The 27436-nt window shown below is 31.8% G+C and overlaps 1 protein-coding gene across 24 annotated transcripts in view; it reads right to left on the minus strand.

Moving 5' to 3' along the window:
* The window catches only part of Rdl (Resistant to dieldrin), a 210632-nt gene that overhangs the window by 38220 nt on the left and 144976 nt on the right, over positions 1–27436 (minus strand). For 20 of the 24 annotated variants that reach the window (XM_067788157.1, XM_067788153.1, XM_067788171.1 and 17 more), the window contains one exon: positions 2280–2417. In XM_067788157.1, the coding sequence (XP_067644258.1) occupies positions 2280–2417 (138 nt within the window). Of the gene's footprint in view, positions 1–2279; positions 2418–17481; positions 17620–27436 lie in introns of all 24 variants that reach the window. The other 4 variants (XM_067788169.1, XM_067788165.1, XM_067788162.1 and 1 more) reach the window with 1 other exon arrangement.

Here is a 27436-nt window from a genome sequence, read left to right on the forward strand (position 1 = left end):
GTTACGGTTGGTTTCCACTTTCCAGCTGGGCTACCACACTCAATCTCTTTTGTTTTATTTGAGTTGCGGTAAGCCAGCAATAGAATTGAGGAGGGAGCTCTGGGTCACGCCATAAACTGTGAGAAGAAGCCTTCGTGAGGGCACCTTGTCGGATAAGGTAGTTTTTTTTTTTTTGAAATGTTTGAAAATTTGATGAGATCCTATTTTCGAATGATGACAAATTTACAATATTACAAATTAATATATGATAACGTGTAGTATGTGCGCGTACACCTGAAGAAATATCTAGTTCAGAAGCTATTTGATTGAGCCTTTTAAGAATTTAAAGTTCGAAACAATTTGAAGTTTTTGCTCTTTACACGCAAATTACTTGAAAACAAAAAAATATATGTATACATATATATATTGTTTTAGTATTATTTTCCAATATTTAGGGCTGCTCTAAGTATTAAAAAAAATTCTAAGATATTTATCACTTCCTTCAGTTCAACTAGCCAGAACGGCAATTTTAGTGCAACGAATCAAAATGAAATTTTACAGAACATTTTCAAGAGTGGAAGATTCCAAAGAAGCATATAGAGATTATCTCAATTTTTGTATACTCCATCGTCAAAAATATATAAAACAGGATCATGCACGTAGAAAAGTATGACTTAGGCTGTTATTCTTTGAGCCCATATGGTATTAAATGTTGCAAAGTTTTGGCCTTAAAGCGTTAACGAATGCTGGGATTCGGGGTTGGCAAATGTTTTTTTTTTTTTTTTTTTTGTTTACACTAAAATTGCTGTTAGGCTTCGTTATGTTAAAATGATTTGCTTCCGTTTTTGAAAAAAAAAATCCATAAGAACAAAAAAAAAAAACAGAATCTGAACATTATAAGCGTGAATAAAATGTTATGCCAACAATTTTTTTTTTTTTCATAACACTTAATACTGCAAAAAATTTTGAATTTTCGAACACAAATTTGAGCTTTTTATAAGCTTTTGGCCATGCAGAACGCGTTTCGGCAATGGTATACAACTTATTCAAGGAGGCTTTTACTACTTTTTAAAAACATTAAAAAATATAGCTTACATCAAAAATCTTGCAAACAAATCAGATATTGCACGTACAACATATTTGAAAAAAAAAATATATATTTGTTTAAACAAAATTATTGCTTAAAACTTCTTAAAAACTGCTGAATGTTTCTCTAAAACACTTGTGCACTACGCCCACAGAGCGTCAAATATATACACAACTTTTTTTTGCATTAGTATGTGTATACATACAGAATGTTTGAGCATAGAATACACGCATGACATGTTTACTGCTTGAGGTACAAGCTAAATTTGATTGATTGCTTGCTTTACTGAATCCCTACCGCTGCGCTCAGACGACACATAAGTGAACGCAGAGTAGTATTTTGGAGCTGTACGAAACTCTCTAGTACAACACCGGTTTTAATGCTACTTTACGTTTCTTCTCTAACGTGATATTACGCTAATGATGTCAGATTTAATTTGTTTATATGTTAAAAAATTACAATTAGACTCTCTGAATAAGCTGTCAAATACAGCAAAACGCGCATTAGGACAAATGCTCAAAAATTAGATAAGTATCAAAGAAAACATTAGCCCAGTTAAAATTATACCAAAACATTAACCAAATCATCGATATATTTTTAAATACCTAAATACATATTTATGTATAATAATATTGTCCCAACATCGAATAACATTTTTTTAAATATATCAATATTTTACCTATCCTTCAAATAATATGTGCTTTATCATTTCGATTATACGAAAGTGAAAGTGATTTATTACAAAAAAAAAAAAAAAAAAAATCTTGTTGACTGCATTTGTTTACACTCGCAGATGAAAAGGATTAATGCTGTTACATAACAAATAAGTACTTCACTGCTGATTGATTTTTAATGCTTACAAACAAATTTTGAAAAATAAACAACAAATTTATAATATTTTATATAAACAATTTGGTGTTTTTTTTATTTCATCCTTAAATTTTTTAATGTGTATTTAAATTTTTGTTCAATTCAATTTTGCCAATAAATTTTAATAAATTATTGCAATCGACACGAAAAAAGTACTAAAACTAATTTGTATATTTCAAGTCATCGAGTCTAACGGTATAAAGAAAATATGTAATACAAGAAACAAAAAGATGTACGATTTGAAAAACATAAACTGAATTTGAATATATATAACTATAATCAAAAAAAAATATATAATAAAACGGCTGGAATAAATGAAAATTCGGTATCCGTCTACAGGTACCTGTTGTAAGACTGATTTCCATAGCCCTTTGACGATGACCCAAGACCTTAAATTGGGGCAGAGATACCTCACTCGAAACACCAACCGAGTTTGGACCTTCATTCCACTTATAACGAATGTCACGCATTGTATAGCCGACTGTTTTTTTTTTTTATTTTTTTTTTTTTAGTGTCCATTGTGTTGTTTTTGTCAATGGCGTACGCATAATATATATGAGACGAATGGTGAACGAGTGTTTAAATTTAAAATTTGAAGTTTGCATTTAAACATTGAAAAATGCAAAAAAAAAAATTATTATTTTTTTAAGTATTAATTAGATGTTCAGTAAGCGTCATGTGTGCAAATTTTTAAGTTGTTATTTCGAATATGACAAAAGTATTTGGTTGTTCAGAAATTTTTTGTTGTTTATGCATTTTTCGTTGATTATACGAAGATTTAAGTAAATTTTTAATAAAATTTTTGAATTTGTTGGTTTAATAAATTTTAAGTTTCAGTCATTAAATAATTTTTTCGGCATGAAGTTTAAGTAAATGTTTTTTTTTTTTGTTTTTTGTATTTGTGGTCGTAAAGATTGAAAAAATATATACAAACAAAGAACAAATTGGTGAGTCTATTTAAAAGTTCATATATAGATTACGAAACACTATACATATTTATATACATATAAAGAATGACGCTTGGTTTTATATGTGAAAAAATACGTAGCTTAGTATATTTATTATAGAGCTTATTAAGTACTGAAACCTAAACTTGCGCCTAAATAACATAACTAAAACCTGTGAGATACATTTAATTCCGTTCTTATTATTTAATTCAGAAAATTTATCATGAGTTTTAAACTTAAAATTTATTTGCACCAAGGCGAATCTACACAAGGTGATGGCAAAGAGAATTCAATCTAAAATTTAGTACATACGGCCCCAGTTCAGTAAGATTTTGGGATCACCTGTGGCACTTTGGGAATGATTATCATTTTATTTTAAAAAATTTTAAGGGTATGATTTCTTTTCGAAAATTTAAAAAACAATTAATTTTGATTGTGGTTACTGTGCACAGACCTTTCAAGGATTGGTTTTTGTTTGTGTCACTATTAAATAGTACTGCTCAATCCAAATTGGTATATATTTCTAAAAATAATTCTCTTGGACCGTATATGTCCACAATTTTGATATTAGCGAAAATTTGATTTGAGGGGATTTACTAGAAAAACTTAAATTGACAGTGAAAAAAATAATGGCACAGAACAAACAAGTTAGCAGATTTAGATGTTGGTATATTTTAGCTGCACGCTCCAGTGTTCTACAGAGATCAAAAGAGGTGGAGTGCATGCGCCATTTTGTGAAAAAATATTTGTATGTAGCAGATAGCTCAGTGAATAAGAGCACTTAACTGTAAAGTTGACCACTTCAACTAGAAATACGCGACTGACACAGTTACACAATGTAATTAATGTTTTTTTTTAATGCAATTTTGTAATTTTAAAGAAAATTATTCCAATACGAAAGGGAATAAATAGTTGAATTTTTTTAATTTTTAAGATGATATCTATTGCGAAATGTCATATACATTTTTCCTTATTTTTTCATATAATGCTTTTCCTTATTTTCTTCGTTTTTAGGGTTTTTTTTTTTTTTTGAGTGTAGATAACTTTAAGATTATCATAGAATTCGGTCTTATACTGAGGCAAAATTAGTGACACAAGTCTAGAAGATTTTTATGTTTAAATTATATGTTACGAGAATTTGGATTAACTTAAGCTTGCAACTCATTGATTTTTATAGTTCGATTGTCGTGAAGATTTGAATACAGTTACTATTCAAACATGCTACGGGGAAAATATTTTAGCTACAAGTTAACTTGAAGTTGGTATACAGCGAACCAATGTACAGTATCTAATCTCTGATTATTTTTATTCTATACACATGAATGCATGGAATTAGCAGGTGGTGAAAACGATGCTTAATTGTTTCTTTTTACAAATTTTTTCAGACTTAACTTTTTGGTTTAGGTTTGATTTATTTTTTTTTTTTTTTTAACTCACAATTCCGGTGATTCTCATTGCAACCATGCGCTATTATTTTTTTTTTGTCGGTTGGATACGTATAGTTTCATTGTCTTGCAAACATCATAATAAGTTGGTAACTTTTTTATTGCCAAAATACCTTATTATCATAGCAAAAAAAATAAATCAACTAACTTTAGTAACAATTTGCCAATGAAATGTGCGAGTTTTACTTCAGCAGAAATTGCAGTTTATATATGTATATGAAAAGGCCGAAAAATTCAGAAAATAATATAGAAACAAGTAAAGACGGGACTGTCTTCGGATGTGCCGAAGACTTCGTACCTTTCATACATGGGGCTGAACAATAATCTTATCCCATTCGTAATCTCCAAATAATGCGCTATATAAGATAAGAAATATATAGTGAACAGATGTACATACCTAAACTATTTTAAGATAAATATAAAAAAATGGCAAAAAATCCCCTTATCTGAACGATCGGTTGCATGGGATATTTATTATATATAGCTCTGATCCGAATGATTTTTACAGGAAATATTCTATGATATATTAGAATAAACATCACCAAAATTAACGTTTTTATATTGGAAATTAAGGGAGAAATGGCTAAAAATATTTCTATCTGAACGATCGGTTGTATGGGGTATAACTATATATAGCTCCTATCAAAGTGATTTTTTCAGGATATCTTCTATGATATATTAGAATATATATCACCGAGTTTCACGTTTATACTTTCTAAATTGCGGCAGGAATGACCAAAATTGTCTTATCTGAACGATTGGTTGTATGGGAGATATATGTTATAGTGGTCCGATCCTACCGGGTCCGACGTATATCCAATATAATACAAAAATACATCTATGTGCCAAATTTCATTGAGATATCTCAAAATTTGAGGGACTAGTTTGCTTTCAAACAGACAGGCGGACGGACAGACGGGCGGACAGACGGACGGACAGACGGACATGGCTATATCAACTCAGTTCATCGCTCTGATCAATTCGGTATACTTAATGGTGAGTTTATCTTCTATATTTCTCAACGTTACAAACATCGGACCAAAGTTAATATACCATTTCATATTCATGAAAGGTATAAAAAGGCTAGACAAGGACATGGGCCACAACAAGTCGGAAATTCCAATATATGGCTGAAGCTGTAGTTAATATAGAAGACGTACGTAAGCGTATGTTTTTAACACGGTTATATTAGCTTAACTTGTATGTATGCCTGTTTGTAACCTCTGGGTAGGCGCGCAAAGGATTGCTAGACCCATCTAGCGGTAATTACTGAAGACTCGCGGCAGAAATTAAATAACTCGCTACAAAACGAGTTGTGCTTAATAGCGGAGACACGAACCTCTGTGCTACGGTGCTATCAAAATAAAATATCTAAGTGGATTTTAGATACTAAAACGGCACCATATTTACGTGTTTTTTTTTTTAATATTTTTAAACTACATCAATTTGCTTAACCTGCTTACTCCACCACATCGTTATAATTGATTTTGATGTATTGGTGTCTGTCGGGCAGTTTTGTTTAAGGTATAACTAATGTCAATAAGCTATGTGGTATTTCAATTGTTTTAACCAGGGCTGAAAACCGGTTCGAACCGAACCGGTTCATGAACTGAACCACCCCCTATTTTGGGCCTTTGAACCGAACCACAAACCGAGCCGTTTTTTTTTTTTCTTAACTCCAATATCCGAACCGAAAACCACCCAAAAAAATAGTTCGGTTTGCTTGAAAATACAACTTTAAGCTAAAATTGCATACATTTTCCTCGATAGCAACTCTGTGAGTCGTCACTTTTGAAAGTAATAGCGTCTACTGTTCGCGCCTGTGTTCAAACGCTTGTGAAAAAATAAATAAATTTGCAAAATGAGTTCGAATCCTGTGCATAACAACTTTGTATATGTAAGAGCTTTTTCGTTTTTCATTTATAACATTTTTTCACTTATAACATAATCCGAACTATAGGGCCAATTAAACTTCCTTAACCCTAACGCCATACTCGTAACCATACCCATATCTATAACCATCTCCAATGTGATCGATTAATGGTGCCTTAACCTAAAAATCGTGAAAATTTCATAAAAATGAAGAAAACGCAAAAAATTACAAACATAGTCCACAAAAAATAAGTCTCTTAGTCATAGCGTAAACAAAACAATGAATAAAATCTACAAAAAGTTATTAAATTCACCAGCACAAATATTTTTAGGTTATGGAAATGGCGAGAAACCAAAAACTAATTGGTTGGCTATGGTATGGTTATGACGTTAGCTTATGGTACGGCACCATTAATCGATTACGTTGATTTCCAAAAGGTAGGTTCGATCAGCTGTTTTATCTGGTTATGGTTTTATGGTTGTAAGTCAGCATTAATTGGCCCTTATAACACAAACCACATACATATGTATAATTATAAAAATTTTAAAGTTAAATTAATAAAATTTTTATCAATTTTCCAAGGTTCGATTCGAGCTCAAGGCCAGAACAACAATTTTTTTCTAATGATAATTATTGTTATTTTTTAATTTTTCTACATTTGAAAAATTGTGTTTTGTTTATGGAATAGTAAGTAGACAATTTTTCAGACAACCTGCCATAGCTGCGCAGATAGATCCATTTCAAAGGGTGCTAAGCCTTCATCATCAGTACGCTTTAGGTAAGCTGCTTTAACCATTTAGCTGTACATCGGTGGTTTGTTTGACTGACAAATTACTCCTTCTATTCATTCTTACCAGCTATATTTATTCAGTGTTGCGCCATCTATTGTAAATCACTGATAATGCTGGATTTGGTTATTGTAGATTACTTTGTTTGACATTCCCAAGTGCTCGTGGTTTATTTAGAAGGAATAGAAGTAGCAATTTGTCAACAGGCCCATAAAAACAAAAACAATTGTGAATACACCATGAGCATTTGGGAATATCAAAAAAGTAATTTACAATAAATAAATCCAGTATTATCAGTTATTTGCAACAGATTGCGCAACACTGAATAAATATAGCTGGTAAGAAGGCATAGAAGTAGCAATTTGTCAGTCAAACAAAGCACCGCTGTATAGCTAAATGGTTAGCGCAGCGTGCCTAAAGCGTACAGATGATGAAGGCTTAGCACCCTTTGAAATGGATCTATCTGCGCAGCTATGGAAGGTTGTCTGAAAAATTTTCTACTTACTATTCCGTAAACAAAATACAATTTTTAAAATTTAGAAAAATTAAAAAATAATAATAATTATCATTAAAAAAAAAAAATATTGTTCTGGCCTTGAACTCGAATCGAATCATTTATCGATATACCGATAAAAACAAAAACAATTTATCAATTTTCGAAACTTTTTATCAACAGTTTTTAGAAAATTTCTTGAAGTGCAGTGTTGAAGCTCATTTAATTGTAGTGTAATAGTGTGCAAGTTTCAAGTAGTTGAGTATTACCGTTAATTTTAAAAAAAAAATTTCCCCGAGGGTGTTGCCCACATCTTCCATAGAAAAACAAATTTTGTTCATGCGATGTATGGAAAAAAAAGCGAACACTCTGTAGAAACGTGCACATTATTACAATACAGTTATATATGCTACAAAACTGGATATTCAGAAATAAGTCTGGAAAACAGATTAAAGTTTGATTAAGAGTTGGGAACTTTATGGAAGCATTGCAATGTACATATATATATATATAGTTTGTGTTATGATTAGAACGATATTTTAAATTGGAATTATTAAAACTAATAAATAAACATAATGTGGGAAGTATGCCATTTTAAAGGGAGACCATATTATCTTTCACATAACCGTATATCAACACTTATAAGCTAACGTGCCTAAGAAAAGCAAAGAAGACATTTACATTTTCATGAATATCTTTTAGTTTGTGTAGTAATCTCGCACTTAAAATTTAATATGTATATTTTATATGTATATTGAAAGTAGCTAATTGAATCGTTTTTCTTCTCTTAAAAATACGACTACTAAAGAATATACTCCCTATGGGTACAGTCGCGCATTCTACCATTTTCGTTCCATACATTTTATAATAATCAATAAACAGTTTTGATAAGTTTTATAGATAAATACATACATGTATTTGATCTCAATAACTGTATTTTATTTGTATGCTTAGTAGGTACATATCGATGGTTAGTTGCACACAAATCCCAAGTGACGAATTTCAAATTTTGTATACTATCAAAACTTAGTATTAAACGTTTGAACCACTTGAACCGAACCGGTCCGGCGGTTCAGAGGTAGCCGCGAACCGGTTCAAGTTTTTCCTGAGTGGTTCGAACCACTGAACCGCAGCGCTTCGATTCTGGAGGCGGTTTGTAGCCCTGGTTTTAACACCATTGCTTCTAAAGTAAGATTCACACGAGGCCTAGAGTCATAGGTACAAGATATGTAATGCAGCTAGGATTCCTCTACGCCTCAATATCTGCACGCGAATCTAGTTTCAGGCTTCGCTACAAAATACAAAATTATATTTCTATTTTGGAGCACTTTACAATCAACTAATCATTAAAAAATGTGTCTATGAAGCTACGCCTCAGGTGCATCTTGCATAAGTTCACACAGTAGAAGGTTTAGGTAATGCAAATGGGGAAAAACTATGCAAGATAATCAAAATCATTGCTGGTAGCAGTAAAATAGTTCTATGCAAGCCTTGTAAGAAAAAGGGGATATAACTCAGTTCAAGGTATTCGGCTGAAATTTATTAGAGCAACAATGAATTTGGCAATACACTATCACAAATTTAAATACGTGTCTCACTTAGACTATATAATACTATCAAAAAAAAAAAAACTAATACTTTTGTAAACGCTTAACATTAAAGTAAGTATACACTAATATTTATACCATATACATACAAATAAATTTAAATGTAGTACGCTATACGCAAGTGCTAATGCATGTGATATTATCCTTGCACTTATTGTATTGCATATTTACAATTAAGCATTTGCTTTGATTTCATTTAAACACTTTGTTGTATTAACTATGTACAATACGTACATTGCAGTAGATCCAATTTATTTGGCTTGCTATTTGTACAAAAGCCGATAGTAGAGGCGATAGATAACGCAGAATTACATAGCTGCTGAAGGCACTCAAAATTTTGTTGTGTTTTTAAGTAAAAAATATTTTTACAAGTGTAAGCCGGATATAAGATTAGTACTTTTGTAGGTGCCTACATGTTTATACATTGCGTTTGTGTTAGCGTGTGTGCTATTGGTAAAATATAGCTTTATCGTTATGGTATTTGTGTTTTTAAGCAGAAATTTTGTTCGATGTATTTATACGCATTTTCTGAATTTGCAATTAAGAAACATTTTTTTCCAATATTAACAGCAGATTGCAAATACATAAAATAGCAGCTTGCAGTACTACTTTCTTTTTTGGTTTTAGCATTAGAGTGAAAGATCGCCCTGTCCTATTAGCGATTCGATGAACTATATCAGTAAACGGCGGAAAGATGGCTGAACTTTTTTTTTTGGTTAGAACACCCTGTTTTCGATGTTTGTAATCTGTCTGATAAGTTATCAAACCAGTCTCTAATATGTCGTTTTTTTAAACAAATCCTGCAATGGTGCAACTTTGTAATCAATTATACCGTATTTTTCTCAAAATAATGTTAATCTTGTAGAATAGAAATGTATCAGATAGCTTAATTTGAAATTTTCAATTTTACAAACACAGGGTGACCAACTCCCGGTTAAATCAATAATTGTGTATATTTTGTATAACAAATCGGAACAGGTTTTTGCGAATACACGAAAACTAGCCAAACAGCTCTCTTTTTTTCACCATTTTTCTCTGCAATTAACTGAGACGCGAAGCTTTAAGCGCCAAATACACGACACGAACATTTCCGCGAACATTCAGCAATCTTGTTCGCAGCTTTGGCCATACACCATACGAACTTTTGGCCGAACATTAGTTCTCTTTCAGACAGCGATGAATACGGACAACAATTGTGCTGCAGCAATATTGCTCGCTGTGGCAATTAAGCGTAAAAAAAAGAGAGAAGATCGCAAAAAAAGAATTTGGTGCAAAGAATGGTTTAAACAACGAGCAGTTCTTGGACAAAGTGAGCTTATTAAAGGACTGGAATTCACGTCACAAAATGATTTTAAAAATTACGTTCGTATGAGCTAGGCAACATTTGACCAACTTTTACAAAAAATTTTTCCACTCATAACGAAACGGGATACAATAATGAGAGAAGCGATTCCCCCTCATCACCGCCTTGCTTTAACTTTGCGCTTTCTAGCTAGTGGCAATAGCTTTGAAGACTTAAAATTTTTGACAGCAATTGCGCCCCAAACTACTTATTTTTTTTATAACTGTATCGTTTGTGGCATCAGGATCTACGTCTTTTAATTTTTCGATTAAAGTCGCATAATCATTATTCTTTTTAATTCTATTACAATAATCTTTGCTTTTTACTTGCCACAATGGTGGCAAAGATTTATGCATTTCATTAAATTCACTCAGAAATTTTGTATTGTCCATTTTACTTTTCCGCGCACGTCTGTTCCGTTCAGAAATTATTACGATTATGAGCTATTTCGCCATACACGCACGAACAGTTCGCGCAAATGTTCGCCAAAAATTTAAATATTTTGATTTTTGGCGAACATTTGCGCGAACTGGCAAACACCACCATACACGACAGAAAAGGTCGCAGAAACATGACATAACGGGAATGTTCGCGCAAATGTTCGTGTCGTGTATTTGGCGCTTTAGAAAGCATGAATAACACGCAAATTTCGATAACTTATAAACAAGTGAATATATCTCCGCATAGGTTAGAATTGATATTTCTATTTAGACCAAAACAGAGTGATCAATTCGGAGTTTACTTGATATTTGTAAATATTTGGGATAAGTTTGCAACAACTAAGGCATGACGTGGCTGAACGCGTTTTTAATAGTTCAAGCATCTTAGGAGTGCGGATTCGAATCCTGCTCCCGGGAGAAAAGGCATTGAAGAGATTATCAAATTTATATGATCGAAACAGCTATCGCCTTATCCTTCATGGCGTCACGTTTTTCAAATATTTTCGCAAATTATTAAATACCTTTTTAGAACTAATCGAAAATATCTTTTGTGAATACACGAAACCCAAATAACTAGCTGACTTTATTTGCAATTAACTGACACTTTAGTGCTCTTAAGCCGTTAGTAAAGCTTGGCGGCTAAGTTTAGTGCAAGAAAAAAGTGTATAAAAAGTCAGCTGTTTGGCTGGTTTTTTTGCATTTGCAAAATGTTTGTCCGATTTGTTATACAAAATATACACAATTATTGATTTAAACAGGAGTTGGTCACCCTGTGCTTGTAAGAATAAATATTTCTAATTAAGCATCTGACAGATTTATTTGCTCCAGTTAAAACTTGACTTTACTGAAGATGGTGAAAACGGCTCTAAGAAAATATGTTCATATTGTTTACCAGGACATTGCGCTCTTTCACTGAACCATTTTTATGTATGTATTAAGTGTATGTTACTCCCTAATTTTTTTAGATATATATTTACAGTTTTAACTATTTTTTGTTTACATAATTATTTAAAGTCAGTACCGAGTTAAAGCCTACCCAAGCAAATGCAAAACCATTTTAGAGCTATGCAAATTTTTCTTTTTCTTACTCTGTTCAAATAACTGTTGATGTTATTAACTGACTAGCTGGCAACTCTTTAGATATAATTTTATATTATGATTAGTGAAAACAGTTACATTAAAAAAAAAATAAAGTCAACAACCCTACCCTCTCAAATAGACATACGTTTACTAGCAAAATAGTAAACAGTAGTACAATATTCACCTAATTTAACGACAAATAAAAATTTGTACAAAAATATTTTAAACAAAACAAGTGCTTTTCAAAGATTAAGTAACTCAAAAATAACACATAATTAGATTATAATTAAAAATATAAAACATTTTTGTATTAATTAAATGAAAAAATTAAATATTACAATATAAGCACAAATATAAAGAAAATATTTTTTTAGAAATTTGGTTAGTAAAAGAAAAGGAAAAATGAAACCAAAAAAGTAATTAACAAATTTTTATATTAATATAAGAAAAAATATAGATAGAAAGAGATAGAGAGATAGATTTTGAGAATGAGAAGAATATAGTGTGAAATTGAAGTTGCATTGCACCTAAACACAAAAGGATCGCGAATTCCAAAATTGTGTATGTGGAATCGGTACACAAACAATCTTGAACGATTGCAATCAATGATTTTTTTTACCCAATACATATCTAGTAAAAAAATATAATCCGAACTCTTTTTCTCTTAAGTACTTAATCCATATGTTCAGTTCAATCAAATTCAAATCAATTTAATTCAATTCGATTAAAATAAATTCAATTCGATTCAATTCAATTCACTTCAATTCAAGCCAATTAAAATCAATTCAACTCAATTCAATTATTAAATTGATGTTAACAAACCCTACTGACAAGATTACACGTTAACTAGTACTAGTTCAACAGTTTGAATGAAATAAGGTTTACTGAATTAAGTAATAAGACTGTGACGAATATTACCGTCTCTAAGCTGGTACTAAGTAAATACACAACAACAAGACATTAAAGCAGGCATCCGCATTTAGTGGCGCAATTGTGCACACTCAATTCACATGTGTTCTTATTCTCTCTAGTTTAGTAGTCACTGAGCAATTGGCGCAGCAACATCGATTGTGTACGTCGCTCGCAATGTTATTAGCAAGCAATAAGCAAAGATCGTTTTTTAATTTTTTCAGTGCGCACAAGCGAAAAATATTTAATGTTGACCAACCCTTTTGCGTAAATACAATCTATTTAATTGTATAAACCTTTTGCTTCCCATTGTGCGCATTAAAAATATAATAACAAATGATCTTGTCTTGTTGCTTGCTAATAAGCGAATAAACTAAGCAAACAGATGCATCACGTGCTGTGCGCGATTATTGCGCTCTCACTAACACATCTGCATTTCCAATTTGCCGACGCTTGCATTAAAGCAAGCTACATAAACTCATTAGTCATCATTTGCCCACATACATACAAGGCAACGAAGAGATAACTCGCACACATATCACACACAGTCTTCAGTTGAAGTAGTACTCACATATATGTACACGCGCATATGGCTATGCAAGAGACAATAAATCAGGGCCATTCAAAACTGAAAGTGCATCTGTATTAGTGAGAATTGTGAATAGTGAATTGATTTTTCATTTAGTCGCTTACTAGCAAGCAACGAGCTAACAATAAAGCTGGAAACATTTGTGCTTTATCGGTAACCGTATCGGTAACCTTATAGCAGCTGATTCGACCAATCTTATGAGAATCAATGCAATCGATTATTGGTGCCGCTAAGGTCGTAACCGTATCGTAGCCAACCAATTGGGTTTTGGTTTACCGTCGTAACGATAAACAGCTGATTACGTTAGGGATACGGATACAGCGGTACGATATACGGCACCAATGACTCCAGCTTAAGCATGTGTATGGCGCATATTTTTTCATATATATTTTGATACCGATATGCCGATACCCACCAATGATGTTGCTGCGCCAAGTGCCAAGCGACGACTAACTCAGTTAACGACGACAGAGCGAATCATATGCGTGTGAATTGAGAGGGAACCATTGTGCTATGAAATGAATGGCCCTGCTATAAACTATAGATACACACGCGAAGCGTATAGCTGCTAACCAAGTAGAAAATTCTAGCAGAAGAAACGTCTATACATTTGGCCACAAACTATAAAAGCAACGAAAGCTGAAGTCAGTTGCGAAGTGAAGTTTAATTGCGAAATATTTTCAAAGTAGTCTCATAAAGACCATTTTGTAATACAGAATATTGGAGTGTTTTATTAAACAGTTTAGCGATACGAAGGTATGCAGAAGCTTGCAAATAAGCGGAATTTCCCTAAGTTCGTTACAATACTAATTGCGTGACCTAAACAGTGGCCTTGGCATGACAAAGGCAGCCTTCTTGGATGAGGTGCGAAGCTGAAGTAACTCGAACACAGCACTGAATGAATGGAATGTACTGTGAAAGCGGAGAGCTCTGTTAGGCACATTGGAAGTCAGCTTTCCAAAATGTTAAACATTAAGTTTCGAACAAAACCTCTGACTTCAGGTGGCAAAACATTTATAAGCATGCATCTAGCATATGAGGGTGGCCAGAGATTATCAAAGTGTCATCCATCCAAGGTATCTAAAAAATTTTCAATTTTATCGTATTTTCTATTATGACGAATGATAAACTGTTATTAACTATCTTTGCAAAAAGTCCGTAACAGGTTGACACAATAGCAAATAGCTATGTACAAGGAATTTGCTCTCATAATCCTCGGACTCGAATAACCGTATCTCCCTAACCTCGTTCCACAGCAGAGGGGCGCTGCGAATAGCTTCGGTTTACCGCACGATCTCGGTTAAAGCTGTCCTAATAGTTGGGGGATATATACCGATTTATCCTCTCGCTGAAAAATTAAAAATTATATACGTCAGCGGAAAGTGGATCTGGAAACGAATTCCTCAATGAGAAAGCAAGGCTGAGGCAACCGCATGAAGAGGTCAACAATTACCTGAGTCCATCCTTAACCGGACACTATTACTTCCGCAAATATCTCCACAGAATGGGCAAGGTCGAAAACTCAAACTTTCTGTACTGTGCAAAATTACGATGTACGCTAAACCTTCTTCGAAGGGAGCACTTCGCCGAAAAGCGGAGGTAGAACAGATACTTAGGACCCATCCCCTTCCCGAAGCTACAGATGTGATAACGTCAACATATATTTGAGGAATATATACTTCTCTGCAAACGAGAAATTCGACGGCTAGCCCACTAGCGCACACCCGTATATGAAGTAATGCCAAATGCGGTTCCAGGTACAGGAGAGTCCATGTTCAGGTAGAGTCCTGCAATGAGACTTACATATTTCGGTCAGTGCATAAAGCAAGTCCACCTTCCATGAAAAAAGTTTGATTTGATTTGAAAAAAGTTTCATTTGAAACGAGAAAAGTTTCAGTTGGCTAAAAATAGTTTAATTTGATTTGAAAAAAGTTTCGTTTTATGTGAAAAGTCTCAATTGAAATGTTAAAGTTTTGATTGGTTTTAAAAAAGTAATTTGATTTGAAAAGAGTTTAATCTGATTTCGAAAAAATATAATTTTATTTGACAAAAGTTTAATTTTATTTGAAAAGAGTTGCAAAATTTCCAAGTGGACACTGTAAACTGTACACTGCATTCTGGTGTCATATGCTCATAAGTAGTTGGGTCTCGTCAGTAACAGCAGATGTTGGAAGTGCGAGCTGCAGGAGGAGACGGTTGAGCACGTTCTGTGTTCGTGTACTGCGCTCGCTCCAGTTACAAGGGTCGCTCAGATGACGAGGCAGCTGTTAAGCTAGGTCATGGAAAACACTATTTACAGTATTTACCAAGAGAACGGAGTTATTTTAAACATAAGTCCCGGTGTCTACTTGGACTTTTTCTGTTTGGTCGCTAAACGAATTCTGGTAACATTATGCATATGTTCAGTCTATATGAGGTCTTTATTGACTGGCCATATAAACGTTACCTAACGCGAAAAAAGTTTAGTAAGTTTTATTTGACCTGAAAATGATGACATATGCCCTTCCACACAAATACCTTCAACAAACTACGTTCTATATCAAACATTGGGCAACGAAACAAAATAGAACTTTTCAAGAAAACTGTGGGTATGATGGCAACCCTGAACTATTATAAATTGAATACCACAATATATATAGCAAGAACATTACTACATACATTACGTCATACAAGTAAAAATATTTTCATAATCCCAGTTCAAACTAACTAAGATTAATAAGACGAATAAGTTCAGATTTAAACCCAGAAGTTTCAATATTTGTCTCACTATGTTTTTAGATTTAGATTGTAAGATTCCACCAGATTCCTCACACCAATTTTGAACAGAGCGTCACATATGTATGAGAGGTTTGAAAAAGTATGGTTTCTAGGTTTACACCAACACATCACAAGAATGAATATATGTGAAATGACTAACACGTATTGATGATAATGACAAATGTGGTCTGTAATGATTTATATGCAATATTTAATCGTGTTAAAGTTGTGATTATAACAAAAATGTGTATACGAAAGAAACAGTTGAATATGTATATACGTATTGTTGTTAGTCGAAATTGATTAAAAAGCATTAGACAAAACCAATACATAGATGAATATTTTTTTAGTAATTTTCGTTTCATAAAATAACAAAAATTTCATAAAATAAACTAATCTTAATTATTATTTTAAAAAAATATTCAGTTGAATCAATGCATATGATTTATGTGTTTATGTACGAACATTATGTATCAATGACTCAATAACAGGATGTTGCATACGATTAGATGTGATTTGAAAATGCATACAGGAGTGAGTGTATGTGTGAACGGTTATGCGTGAATAATGTAACTTACATGTTTGGATGCTTATAAATATGTGATTGTGTGAATTATAATAGGTAAAAACTTATTCAAACTCGCAAATCCATCCCTTTACGGAAAGTTATAGTTTCGAACTAGTGACAATGTTTAACACTAGAGACGGACTTCCCTACAGGGAAAGTAAAGCTCTGAAATTATGCAAACCTTGATATATATATGAAAAAATTTTATTTACAAGGTTTCTGTGTTTAAGCGCGATTTGCGAGTTCATGTAAGTTGTTTTAAGTTTTTTGGTTTTTTATGAGCGCCACTGTTGTAGTATTTGTATGTAACAAGTATTTGTGAATAGATATATACATACACATATGTATGAAAGTGAGTTAAAGTGAAGTGAAAATTTGCACATAATTTTTTTTTTTATTCATTTCTATAAACGAATGCAATAAAAAACATATCAAATATTTTAATGCTTGTTGGTGTGTTCATAAGTTATGTTTTAAAAAGAAACAACACAATCATTGTTTAATATTTTGCTGCATTGTTTATTTGAAAAAAAAAAGAAAAAGAACTTGATTTGTAAGAACAAAATCAAATTCATACATTTAATTGAGTTCTTGAATATAAAAATGTATGTATTTTTGTAAATTGTTTTTTCTTTTTCAAATTGTATGTTTATTTTTGTGATTGTGTTATTGTTAGTTAGTAATATTTTTTGTTTTGTATGGGGTACCTGTGGTTAGGTTTATTTCGGTCGCCCTCTGCTTGTGTCCCAAAACGCGGAACTGCGGTAGTTCGACCTCACTGCTCATGCCAACACTACTCAGTCCATCTCTCCAGAAGTAACGGATATCTCGCATCGTGTAACCGACTTTAGATTGCAGAATAATATACATATAAATTTATTTATACAAATTTACGAAATTTCCCAATTCAATTTTGAAATTATTTTAATTTAAATTTTTCTTGTATGTAATTTAGATTGTTTCGTGTATGAAATGTATAAATTCGCTTAATTTGCAAATTTTGTCAAATAACACAAAAAAAAACGTATCTATATTTTTATATGACATATATACTGATATAGCTGATTAAATGAATTCACGCTTGATTGTGATGTTCATTTCGGATGTACTTCCATTGCTGATGTAATTGAATAATGTTCGAATTAATAGTGTAAAAATAACAAATAATGGCAAAATTTATAAAAAAAAGTTGTTATGTTAAGTAGCAGTATTGGAAGAATTTATAATTTTTCGAATTCGAAGAAAATATGTTTTTTCAAATTTCGAATTCGAACAACTATTGCCTAAACGCCAATTCAAACCAAGTACGATTAAAAAAAAAAATAAAAAAAAAATTAAAAAAAAAATCAGCCGAGGAGAGCTTCATGTTTCGAGTTCAAAGAATTTATGAGCAATAACCATACAAATGAACAATGCATACTTAAACAAATAAAAAATAAAATATAATCAGGTAAGGAGAACTTACATATGAGGCACGCGCTCATTTTATTATTTGTTAAAACTCTTGTACGATATTAAGAAAGAATATAATATTTTCGAGGGATGACGAGGAAAGAAGTTCTCAGTTTAACTTGACCATTTAAAAAAACTCTATTTCTCTGTTATTTATTTGAAACTATTTTTCTATGTATGTGTGTGCACAGGGAAATATTATAATACGAAAACTAAATTATATAAAAATAATTAAACTAAAAATTTATTTAAACCAATGAAAAAACATAAATTAGAATAAAACGGATAAAAGAAAACTATAGATTATAGGAAACCTTAGATTTACAAATTACTGTATTTTAAAAAAAAGCTAAATATTTATTCTTAATTGGAGAAGTGAATAACAGGGACCCATACGGATATTCCTTTTATAACAAAAGTCCTTAAAAAATCATTTCCGTAATTTTAATATTTTCCAAGCATTGTATTATTTTAAAACAGCTGTGTTTTAAATATATTGTCATCGCTTGTTATGTCGCCTGTTTCCCCCCGGAGATCCGCGCCTGACTTTAAGGAAGAAAATGTCAAAATCGTGTGTGGTCGTATAAACATATTTGCAAGCCAAATGCGACGAAATGCGATCAAATAAAAAGTTGCGGAGAAAATGCGTCGCATTTGGGGTTTTTCATACAAAATGTTATAATGGTACAGCGTAAATGTGACATTGTGCGCGTCATGAACCACAAACAAAAATTTCAAGAAAATTCAATTTTTTTCGGAGTTTATAGAAAAATGGACAGAAATCGTAATTCTTCACAGCTTTTGGAAATATTTTTGTTATCGTTGGAAATATTTGCATCTTTGTGACTGACGGAGAAGCCCTTACCTTCTTATGTGCAACATTTGACCTCTCTACGACAGAAAATACTCTCGCAATGGACTAAGATATGATGAGTAACATTCGGTTGGAATAAGAGCTATGAGCGCAGATTTATCCAAAAAGTTTTTTCAAACACAAAAAAAAAAAAAAATTATTTACTATTTTTGTTAGTCTTTGTACCTGGAATATATGGGCAAAGAACTTAAAAGGAATTTTTCATCAACATGTATATACACAAAAAATCTGTCCACGTACATATTTATACAAGCATATTCGCCAATCCCACTCCAACTTTAACTCCCATTTCCACCCTCACTCCTAGTCTCAATCTCACTCCAATCCTCCTCCGACTAGGCAGGTATGTTTCACATTTTTGCGGTATTTCGCTGCCAATTGAAATTTTCCATATTAAGTATTGTTTTTAAATAGGCTGAATTGGTAAAAGGGGTTAGCTTAGCTTAACGAGCTCCCACTCCCCACTGACAATGTATTCCATTTCATTTCAAAATATCACTCTCAATAAAAGCATTTTCAATCGTCGCACAGTGGGATCGATGAACATTCTAGGCAGACAAAATTCCTGAATTCGAAGCACGAAAACCCTATTATTATTCCTATCCATACTTTATTTAAAATATCTTATGAAACTTAATCAATTTGAGTTGGCCATAAATATATAAATATTTGCTCTTCTTTTCTTGTTTTTATTTATATTTATTTTATCATTATTTCTTCTGTCTTCTGTTTTATATGGATGCGCCTATGACAATTATTTTTCAAGCGAATGGTTTAAATATTGCCTTTGTAAACATAACCGTATTTAAAGTCTTACGTATCAGTTGTACTCAAAAGGCCTCAAACTGGTCTTATTTTACTAATACTTCCAAAATAAGTAAAATAAATTCAAAACCTCAAATAGCTTGGGATAATGTTTTAAATTTAAAGCTTTGAATTTTACATTATTCTCTTTTTATGTAATATTTCTTGTATTATAAAAATTCATACAGGATCTAATTGTACAAACATAAAATTTTAATAATTAAACATCATCCAATTTTGAACCCTTTTTGTGGCCCCATGCTAAATAGATACATATATGGTACTTCAAAGGTTGCCTTCCTTGCGGGCATAAGTTTTTCACAAAGCATAGCGTTTGATATAAATAGTAGTCTGCTATATCACCCAAGTAAATTTAATATATTGATTACAAAATTCTGTCACTTTTGTGAGCTAGAGGCTAACATCGCCTGCCAATGCGGCATCTAGCAAGGCAGAGACTTTCCCAACTAAGTCGTGACTCCTAATCCCCTCGTACTTAAAAAGACTGAAGAGTTACTTAAATACATTTAAAGCTTCTATATACAGTAACATGTGAAAAGGTCAAGTACACCAGATCTAAACAGAGGTTAAGCACAACAGATCAAATAAGATCTTAAATTGGAACAGATCTGACAGGTCTTTGAGAAGCATCGTCACAACATTCAACAAACGGATTGATAATCGCTTTAACTGCGGCGCTTTTATACATTCAGCTTCCTCCTTCCCCTATTTCATCCAGGATCTAAACTTTATGCGTACAGCCTTCTCGATTAGTTGCTCATTTATATTCCATCTGATATATTTCATATGAGCTGTTACCTTCTCTGTATGTGTGTGAGTAATGTCATCTGCGCTCTTTGTTTCTGTGCTGTTTTTTGTCTCATTTGCTAACGTTATTGTTGTATTTGTGCAGCATTTATTTACTATGAGCATAGTGATACGTCGGAATTGCTTATATTTTCACCACAATAGGTATTTTCTACTTTTAAACAGTCAAAACGTTGAATTTAGCCAGTACATGAAATTTGTTTCCTTAACAATTTACGGTCAGTAAGAAAAAGGAACCGGGTTTTTCCAGAAAAAAAAAACATAAATTTTAAGTATTAATTTTGCTTACAGAGGTCGGTAATTAGATTTAGATAACATTGGCGTTAATAACTGTGGGTTTTTAAGACCACTTACTGCAGTAGCTCCCGAGAATGCATTGACAATATCTTAGTGCTTAAATGTCGTTAATAACAATAAATTTATAACCACCTAATACAAATTGCCGTACCTTATTACTTATTACCACCTTACAACGATTTGCTTGAACCTTAGTGAGGCTGAGTGCCAAAAGGTTGCAATCATTTTTTTTTAAAATTCATAATAAAAACACAAAGTTTTCCAACAACATATTCAATATCGGCCACCGCAAACTTTTTGGAAATGGTATCTCAAATTAACAAGATATGAGAGACAACTTTTGTGCACCAAAAATCTGCATCTGGCCCACTGTGCGTCCTTACAGATACTTACTTAAAAAACGTATTAAGAATAAATAATTGTTTTGGGCTGTATTGATATATTGGATCATATTAGCCTTACTGGGTTTTTAATATACTTCGTTGAAAATAAAAAAAAGCTAAGTATATTTACGAGAAAAAATTGCCTTAATTTAAAATATACATAAAATATATGATTTCAATGATGCAATGACTTGGCTGCAGGCCTTTCTGCAGGTTTTGCATGTATAAGATAGCAATTATGTAGTTATGCAATAGGTCAAATGAGGATCTTTTTATTTTAGTTGCTGCTTTAAAACACATACCTACAACAATATATGCAAAAATAATGTCACCTTAAGTTACACCTATCGGTATGATAAGAAAGAAGGCGACCGAAAACCAACTAAAATCTCAACACGTTTCTTCCTTTTTTGTTAATAAGTAATAATTGGCTGTCTATTTTTATGTGGATAATCTTCGTATGATTAAATATACTTATGTGCGAAATGATTTTCTGTTAAACGAACTTTTTATGACCTCTTTTCTTTATGTACTGCAAGTGACCATAAATAAATAGTTTTTGAAGTGAGAATGAGAACTTTTTCAAAGGAAACACAAATTTGTTGATGTAGGAGTATTTGTATGTAGAACTATTTCAAGCGAAGAATTGATAATAAATCAATTGAGCTTTGATGATTGAAGGTTGGGTAAAATTGGCTTAAATTAACAAATAATAAAAAACAAAAATAAAAAAAAGAAAAACTAACAGAAATAACGCAAAATATTTTTTTCTATAAATGAAACAATAATCCACAAAAAAAAAAACCGAAACAAAAGTAAATAAATGAACTTAAGGGAACATTAAATGTGCTACCTTTAGTCGGATTACAAAAACCGAAGTTATGCGCTGAGCTTGAATAAATTCAGCGTATCTCTTAAATATCACTAGATTTCGTGTATGATATAAAAAAATAATTGCTATGTTGCCTTTGTCTCTGTCAAAAACAAATATTCAAGTTAGTGCCTATCTTTATGTCAAATATCTGTTAAGTTTGTATTTTATACTGTTTTTAAAACACATTAACAAATTATTTGGCTAAGATTACGAAATATATCGTTGACACTGCAGCAAGAATTGAGAACTCCAGTTTCAGTCAAAACAATTTTTCAATGCTGTTGGATTGAGAAATGATTTCTGCAAAGGCTGCTAAAAATCACTAAAAAGAAATCCTGCTTACTCCAAAAAAATTAAAATAAGCTGCTAAATCCATATATACTTAATACATTTCGTTTTATCATCTTTGTTCCGTAGAGTTTTTTTCATCTATTATAAAATTTTGGTGGATGGAGTTATCAGCTTTTACCGCAGCGTCGACGATATGTGATGGTTTCACTTTGTCCTACAAAATTGAAAAGAATTGCATACACAATTTTATTATGTCTTGTTATAAGAGTCCAGCAAAACCTCGTTTCATATTACGATGAGTGCTACATAAACTTTTAATTAGTTTACATTTTTTATTCTATTGTACGAAGAGAGCGGGACGAATGCTAATCTTCCCAGCGGCGACAATCCAAACTACCAAATATAATTTTTGGTTTAAAAATAATAATGTATTATTTGTTAATTGCAGTTCTAAAGCTGACTTCATACTGAAGTCGAAAGAATGAAAATAAAAACCAAATAAATTACGTATTCTAGTTCAATAATTTATACTTATTCTATACACTAACGGCCAAAAACTAGATAGATAAATATAATTTTCTTCACAATTCATACACAGTTTACATTCTGCAATTTTTGTTCTATGAACTTTCCGATTCATAACTTTAACGAGCAACAATTTATTTCTAAGTTCATCAACAATTCTACGCATTGCTGCTGTGTTTGCCATGTTACTGTCTTTACTTAAAACAGTGGTCACCAAAATTGAAACTGTGAAAGCTGTTTTGTTGGTAAGAGTGAAATTATTGCAGTGGTAGTGGTTTAGTCTTTTAATAACGAACAACGAAGCAAGACATATGCGCACATATTGAGTGACGTACATGCAAACAGCGAAGCTAAGAGCGGAGGGTTTATTTCACATACACACATGTAGTCAGCAGCTAAGAGCAGAAGTTGTTACTCACATATATATAGCCTTATATCTAGAAGACAAAAGTGAATACCACATCCATAAAGGAGAAATAAATAAGCAGCTGTTAGAGAAGATTGCTCGTGAAAAGTCTAGACCTTTAGAGAAATATGTGAACGATACAACAGAGAGTGTAAAAGCAGCGAGAGCTGAGGAATTATCAATCAGTTTGGTCTTAAGTGAAGTGCGCGAGTAATTAATTTGTGAAGTATTACTACTACAGTAGAGTTGTAAATAAGGAACATTTTGCTATACTGAAAATATGAGTTATTTATTTTACAGTTCAGCGATTAGAACTTTAACAGAAGCCAGAGAATGATCAAGCATTCTTAAAATTCCTTAAAATATTTTATGTTGTCGTTGGTGGCACTGATAATGGTTACCGAAGTGTAACCGGAAAATATTGGCATCATAAACGGAACACGTTGTTTCGTTCGGTTTTAATTGTTAATATTAAACAATCAAAACATTTCTCGCATTTGTGTTTGTTTGCAAAATATGTTTTTTGAAAAGACAAAACAAACAAAAACCCTTCAATGTTACTACCCTTTTTCAGCGACTAATAAACAAAATGGAATAATAATATATGTGATGTCAGAGGAATAATTATTTAATGCTTGCTCTCCAAACTTTTCTGTTTTCACACTTACACTGCAAGAAAAATTGGACACGGAAACACAAAGCTACAGTTTCACACTACATGTTTCATGACTACCTCCAAACTGGTGATAAGCGGACTCACAAGCTAACTGGCGTCAAACTTGTACCAAAAATTATTCGATCTAAAATATTTGTAGAGACTGTCCTAAAAACACCAACGAATGAAACAATTAAGAACGCGTTGAAGTGGTCTGGAAAGGGGAGCAGTTGCCCTTTCGTAGGACGCCACAATGTTAAGTGTAAGTTAAAATCAGTGCGAGGAGACAGGAATATTAAAACAAAAATTGTATAATGCAAGGAACGCAGTTGTTGCTTTTAAATGTATGAAAACATTAATTTGAATAATTTTCAATTTATTTAATAATTTCGAAAAAATGTAAACAACGTGATAACAAGACAACTCTTTCGATTATACCTTGTAAATCTCTTCAAAACCTTTTCTCACGGTAGTAGGACTCGAACCCGCATTCCTACAATAGTTAAAGCGTTACAAGGACATTCAGCTATGTCATGCCTAAGGAGTTGTAAACTTAGTCCAGTTACCTTTCTTATAAATTTTATTATTTCTACCGAGAGATAATGCTTTGAAAAGATTTACAAGGTATAATCGAAACAGCTATCACCGTGTCCATCCTTATTTCATGCCGTTTATATTTTTGCCAAATTATTAAATAAAAGAAAATTTTTTTAGATATTTTGGAAAATATTTTAAGAAAATTTTTATGTAAAAATACTTTATTTGAAATTTTGTTTATCTCGGAGAAGCTCAGAATTTTTATCAAATTGTGTAGCATTATTGTAATTGAAAATTGGTGTAGTATATTTAAACAAAAAACTAACAAAATATACGGCTATACATTTGCGATATCATTGCAAGTATGCAACATCAAAAACTGTAGTTTATTTTTTCAACATAAAATACGAAATCAAATCGAAAAATGCAAGTAATTTAAAATTGAGTATAAGACACGATATCGTATTGAAATTATCGATACAGAAATCATTTCTAGTATCGTTCGACGGGTATTGGTTGTCCGATAAAATCGAATCAAAAGAACTCGATACTAAAAGTATAGGTATTTAGTTGACAAGACAAAACCAAAGTTACTTAGGTAAACTTTTTCAATGTTCCGTTGGCCCTATTTAGAGTTTAATTTGGTTGAGAAATTCTGTGACTCGGTTGGACCGAATTAGTAATTCTGTATCTCACTCTCTTCTCAAGTTTTTTCATTGGTGATTTTCCATTTAGAAGAATTCATTTTTTGATTTGTGATTTGCCTTGAACTAGCTGACAGTTACTGGACTCGGTTTTGAGATTTGAGACGTTAATACTCCCACCAAAATTCCTCTGAGTTCTCTTTTAAGCTAATTTTATATATTCGGAAACAAACTTCGAAGGTATAGATAAAGTTTCGTATCGAAACTTGTATCCATAGCGATCAGAAACTAAATCTGAACTAATTCCTTATATGCAATATATTGAACTTTTTATTTGAGCATGTCGGAAGAGACTAGTTATACCTTGGTCCTTTCTCTACCGGGAAAAGTTAATTTATAAAATGAACTTCACGATTTTCATGCAAAATATTTTGAGCGCAATTATAATATTAACAACGGAATCACCACTGTTACTAAACCATAAAAAAATGTATATTTGCAAAAATAAAAAAAATACAAAAACCGAATATCAAACATCGTTGAAAGTTTTTAAGCCGAAGAATTCGTAATGGATTCGCCGCTGGTAAATTAGCACTTTCTGTTTCTACCAAGGCAAATCTATACAAGGTGATAGCAAAGCGAATTCAGCTAAATTTGTCGTGCGAGCGAATGTAAAATTAAAAGGAAATAAACAACGATTTCATTTTACTGACATTCCCCTGTACCAAAATTTGTCTAAAAAATCGCAATACCAAGCAATCAGCTGATAGCAGGACACAACATTGTACAGAATTCACCTTGGTACAAGGCGAATTCAGTACCAGGTGTTGTTATCCCAACAGCTGATTGCTTCTTCTCGATTATTTTCCATACAACGCGTTTTACTACAATCTGTCAGTTAATTGGAATCAACCAAAAATTTTTTTGACATTCTTCTGTACGGCGAATTGGTTGAATTCGCTTTGCCACCACCTAGTATGAATTCACCTTGCCTTTTTAGCTACTGCTTTAGTTTGAGCACTGTTCGTGAGAATTTCTTCGCTTTGCTTTTAGCCATTTCACTGTACTCTCGACGTAGCATGAAGACTCCTAAATTATGCATTGAACTCATCTGTAAAAGTCAACTCTGCGAAATTATCCATGTATTTAGCCTTAATTATTTATAAAAAAAACTCTTATTGCATAATAAACTGAATAACAATATTTCTACCGTCCCTGGAATATCCAATTAAACACTAAATTAAGTCCGAACCTTTCTGAGACAAAATTGTATGTACTCATGTAGATAGCTTTTTTTTCGAACATTTTCAGGTAAATTATTTTGTATTACTTTAAGGTTTATTTGGTTCAAAATTTTGCGAAATGTGTGAGTGCTGTTGCGTATTTTCCTTATTGCCTTAAAATCCTCAAGTTTTATATTCCTGTCTATATTTAATTAAAATGTTTATTGTTTATAAAAAGAAAACAGTTATAATACTATAGTGTCAACACACAGTGAGTCTGCGTCAATTCGATGTGTTTGTGACAATTTTCTAGCATTAGTCACACACATATCTATGTATCTCTGGCTGATTCGTGAAAATCATTATGAGTTTAACATTGACGGCCAATCAATACGTACACAGATGACTCGCAAGTCAAACGCACCATGTGTAGACCCTTTTATACGTAACTAATATTTGAGCTTTTAGTATTTCAAGAAATTTTTATTAAAAATACATATGTACTTATAAATATGTATATATAAATGCCAACATACTTCTTCCTAAATATTCTTCCAAGTAGCAAATATTTTTTATTTATTTTTATTATACTTAAATGTTAAGACACACTCACATATTTTTATAAAATTAATTTTCTGCTTACAGATTTACATAAATGATATAAATATATTATAATATAATTAACTAAGTCAAGAAAATTTTCAAATCCTTTAATTTATATATAAATGGCTCAATTTATACTCATTTTAGTTATATTACTTTTGTATACATATTTATATAATTAATATGTTTTTTTTTTTCTTATATAATATTTAAAATATAATAAGCTAGCAAATTGTATGTATGAAAAAGAATCATAAAAAATATTA

Source organism: Eurosta solidaginis, chromosome 5 (genome assembly GCF_040869045.1).
Source record: "Eurosta solidaginis isolate ZX-2024a chromosome 5, ASM4086904v1, whole genome shotgun sequence".
Classification (NCBI taxonomy): Eukaryota; Metazoa; Arthropoda; class Insecta; order Diptera; family Tephritidae; genus Eurosta; species Eurosta solidaginis.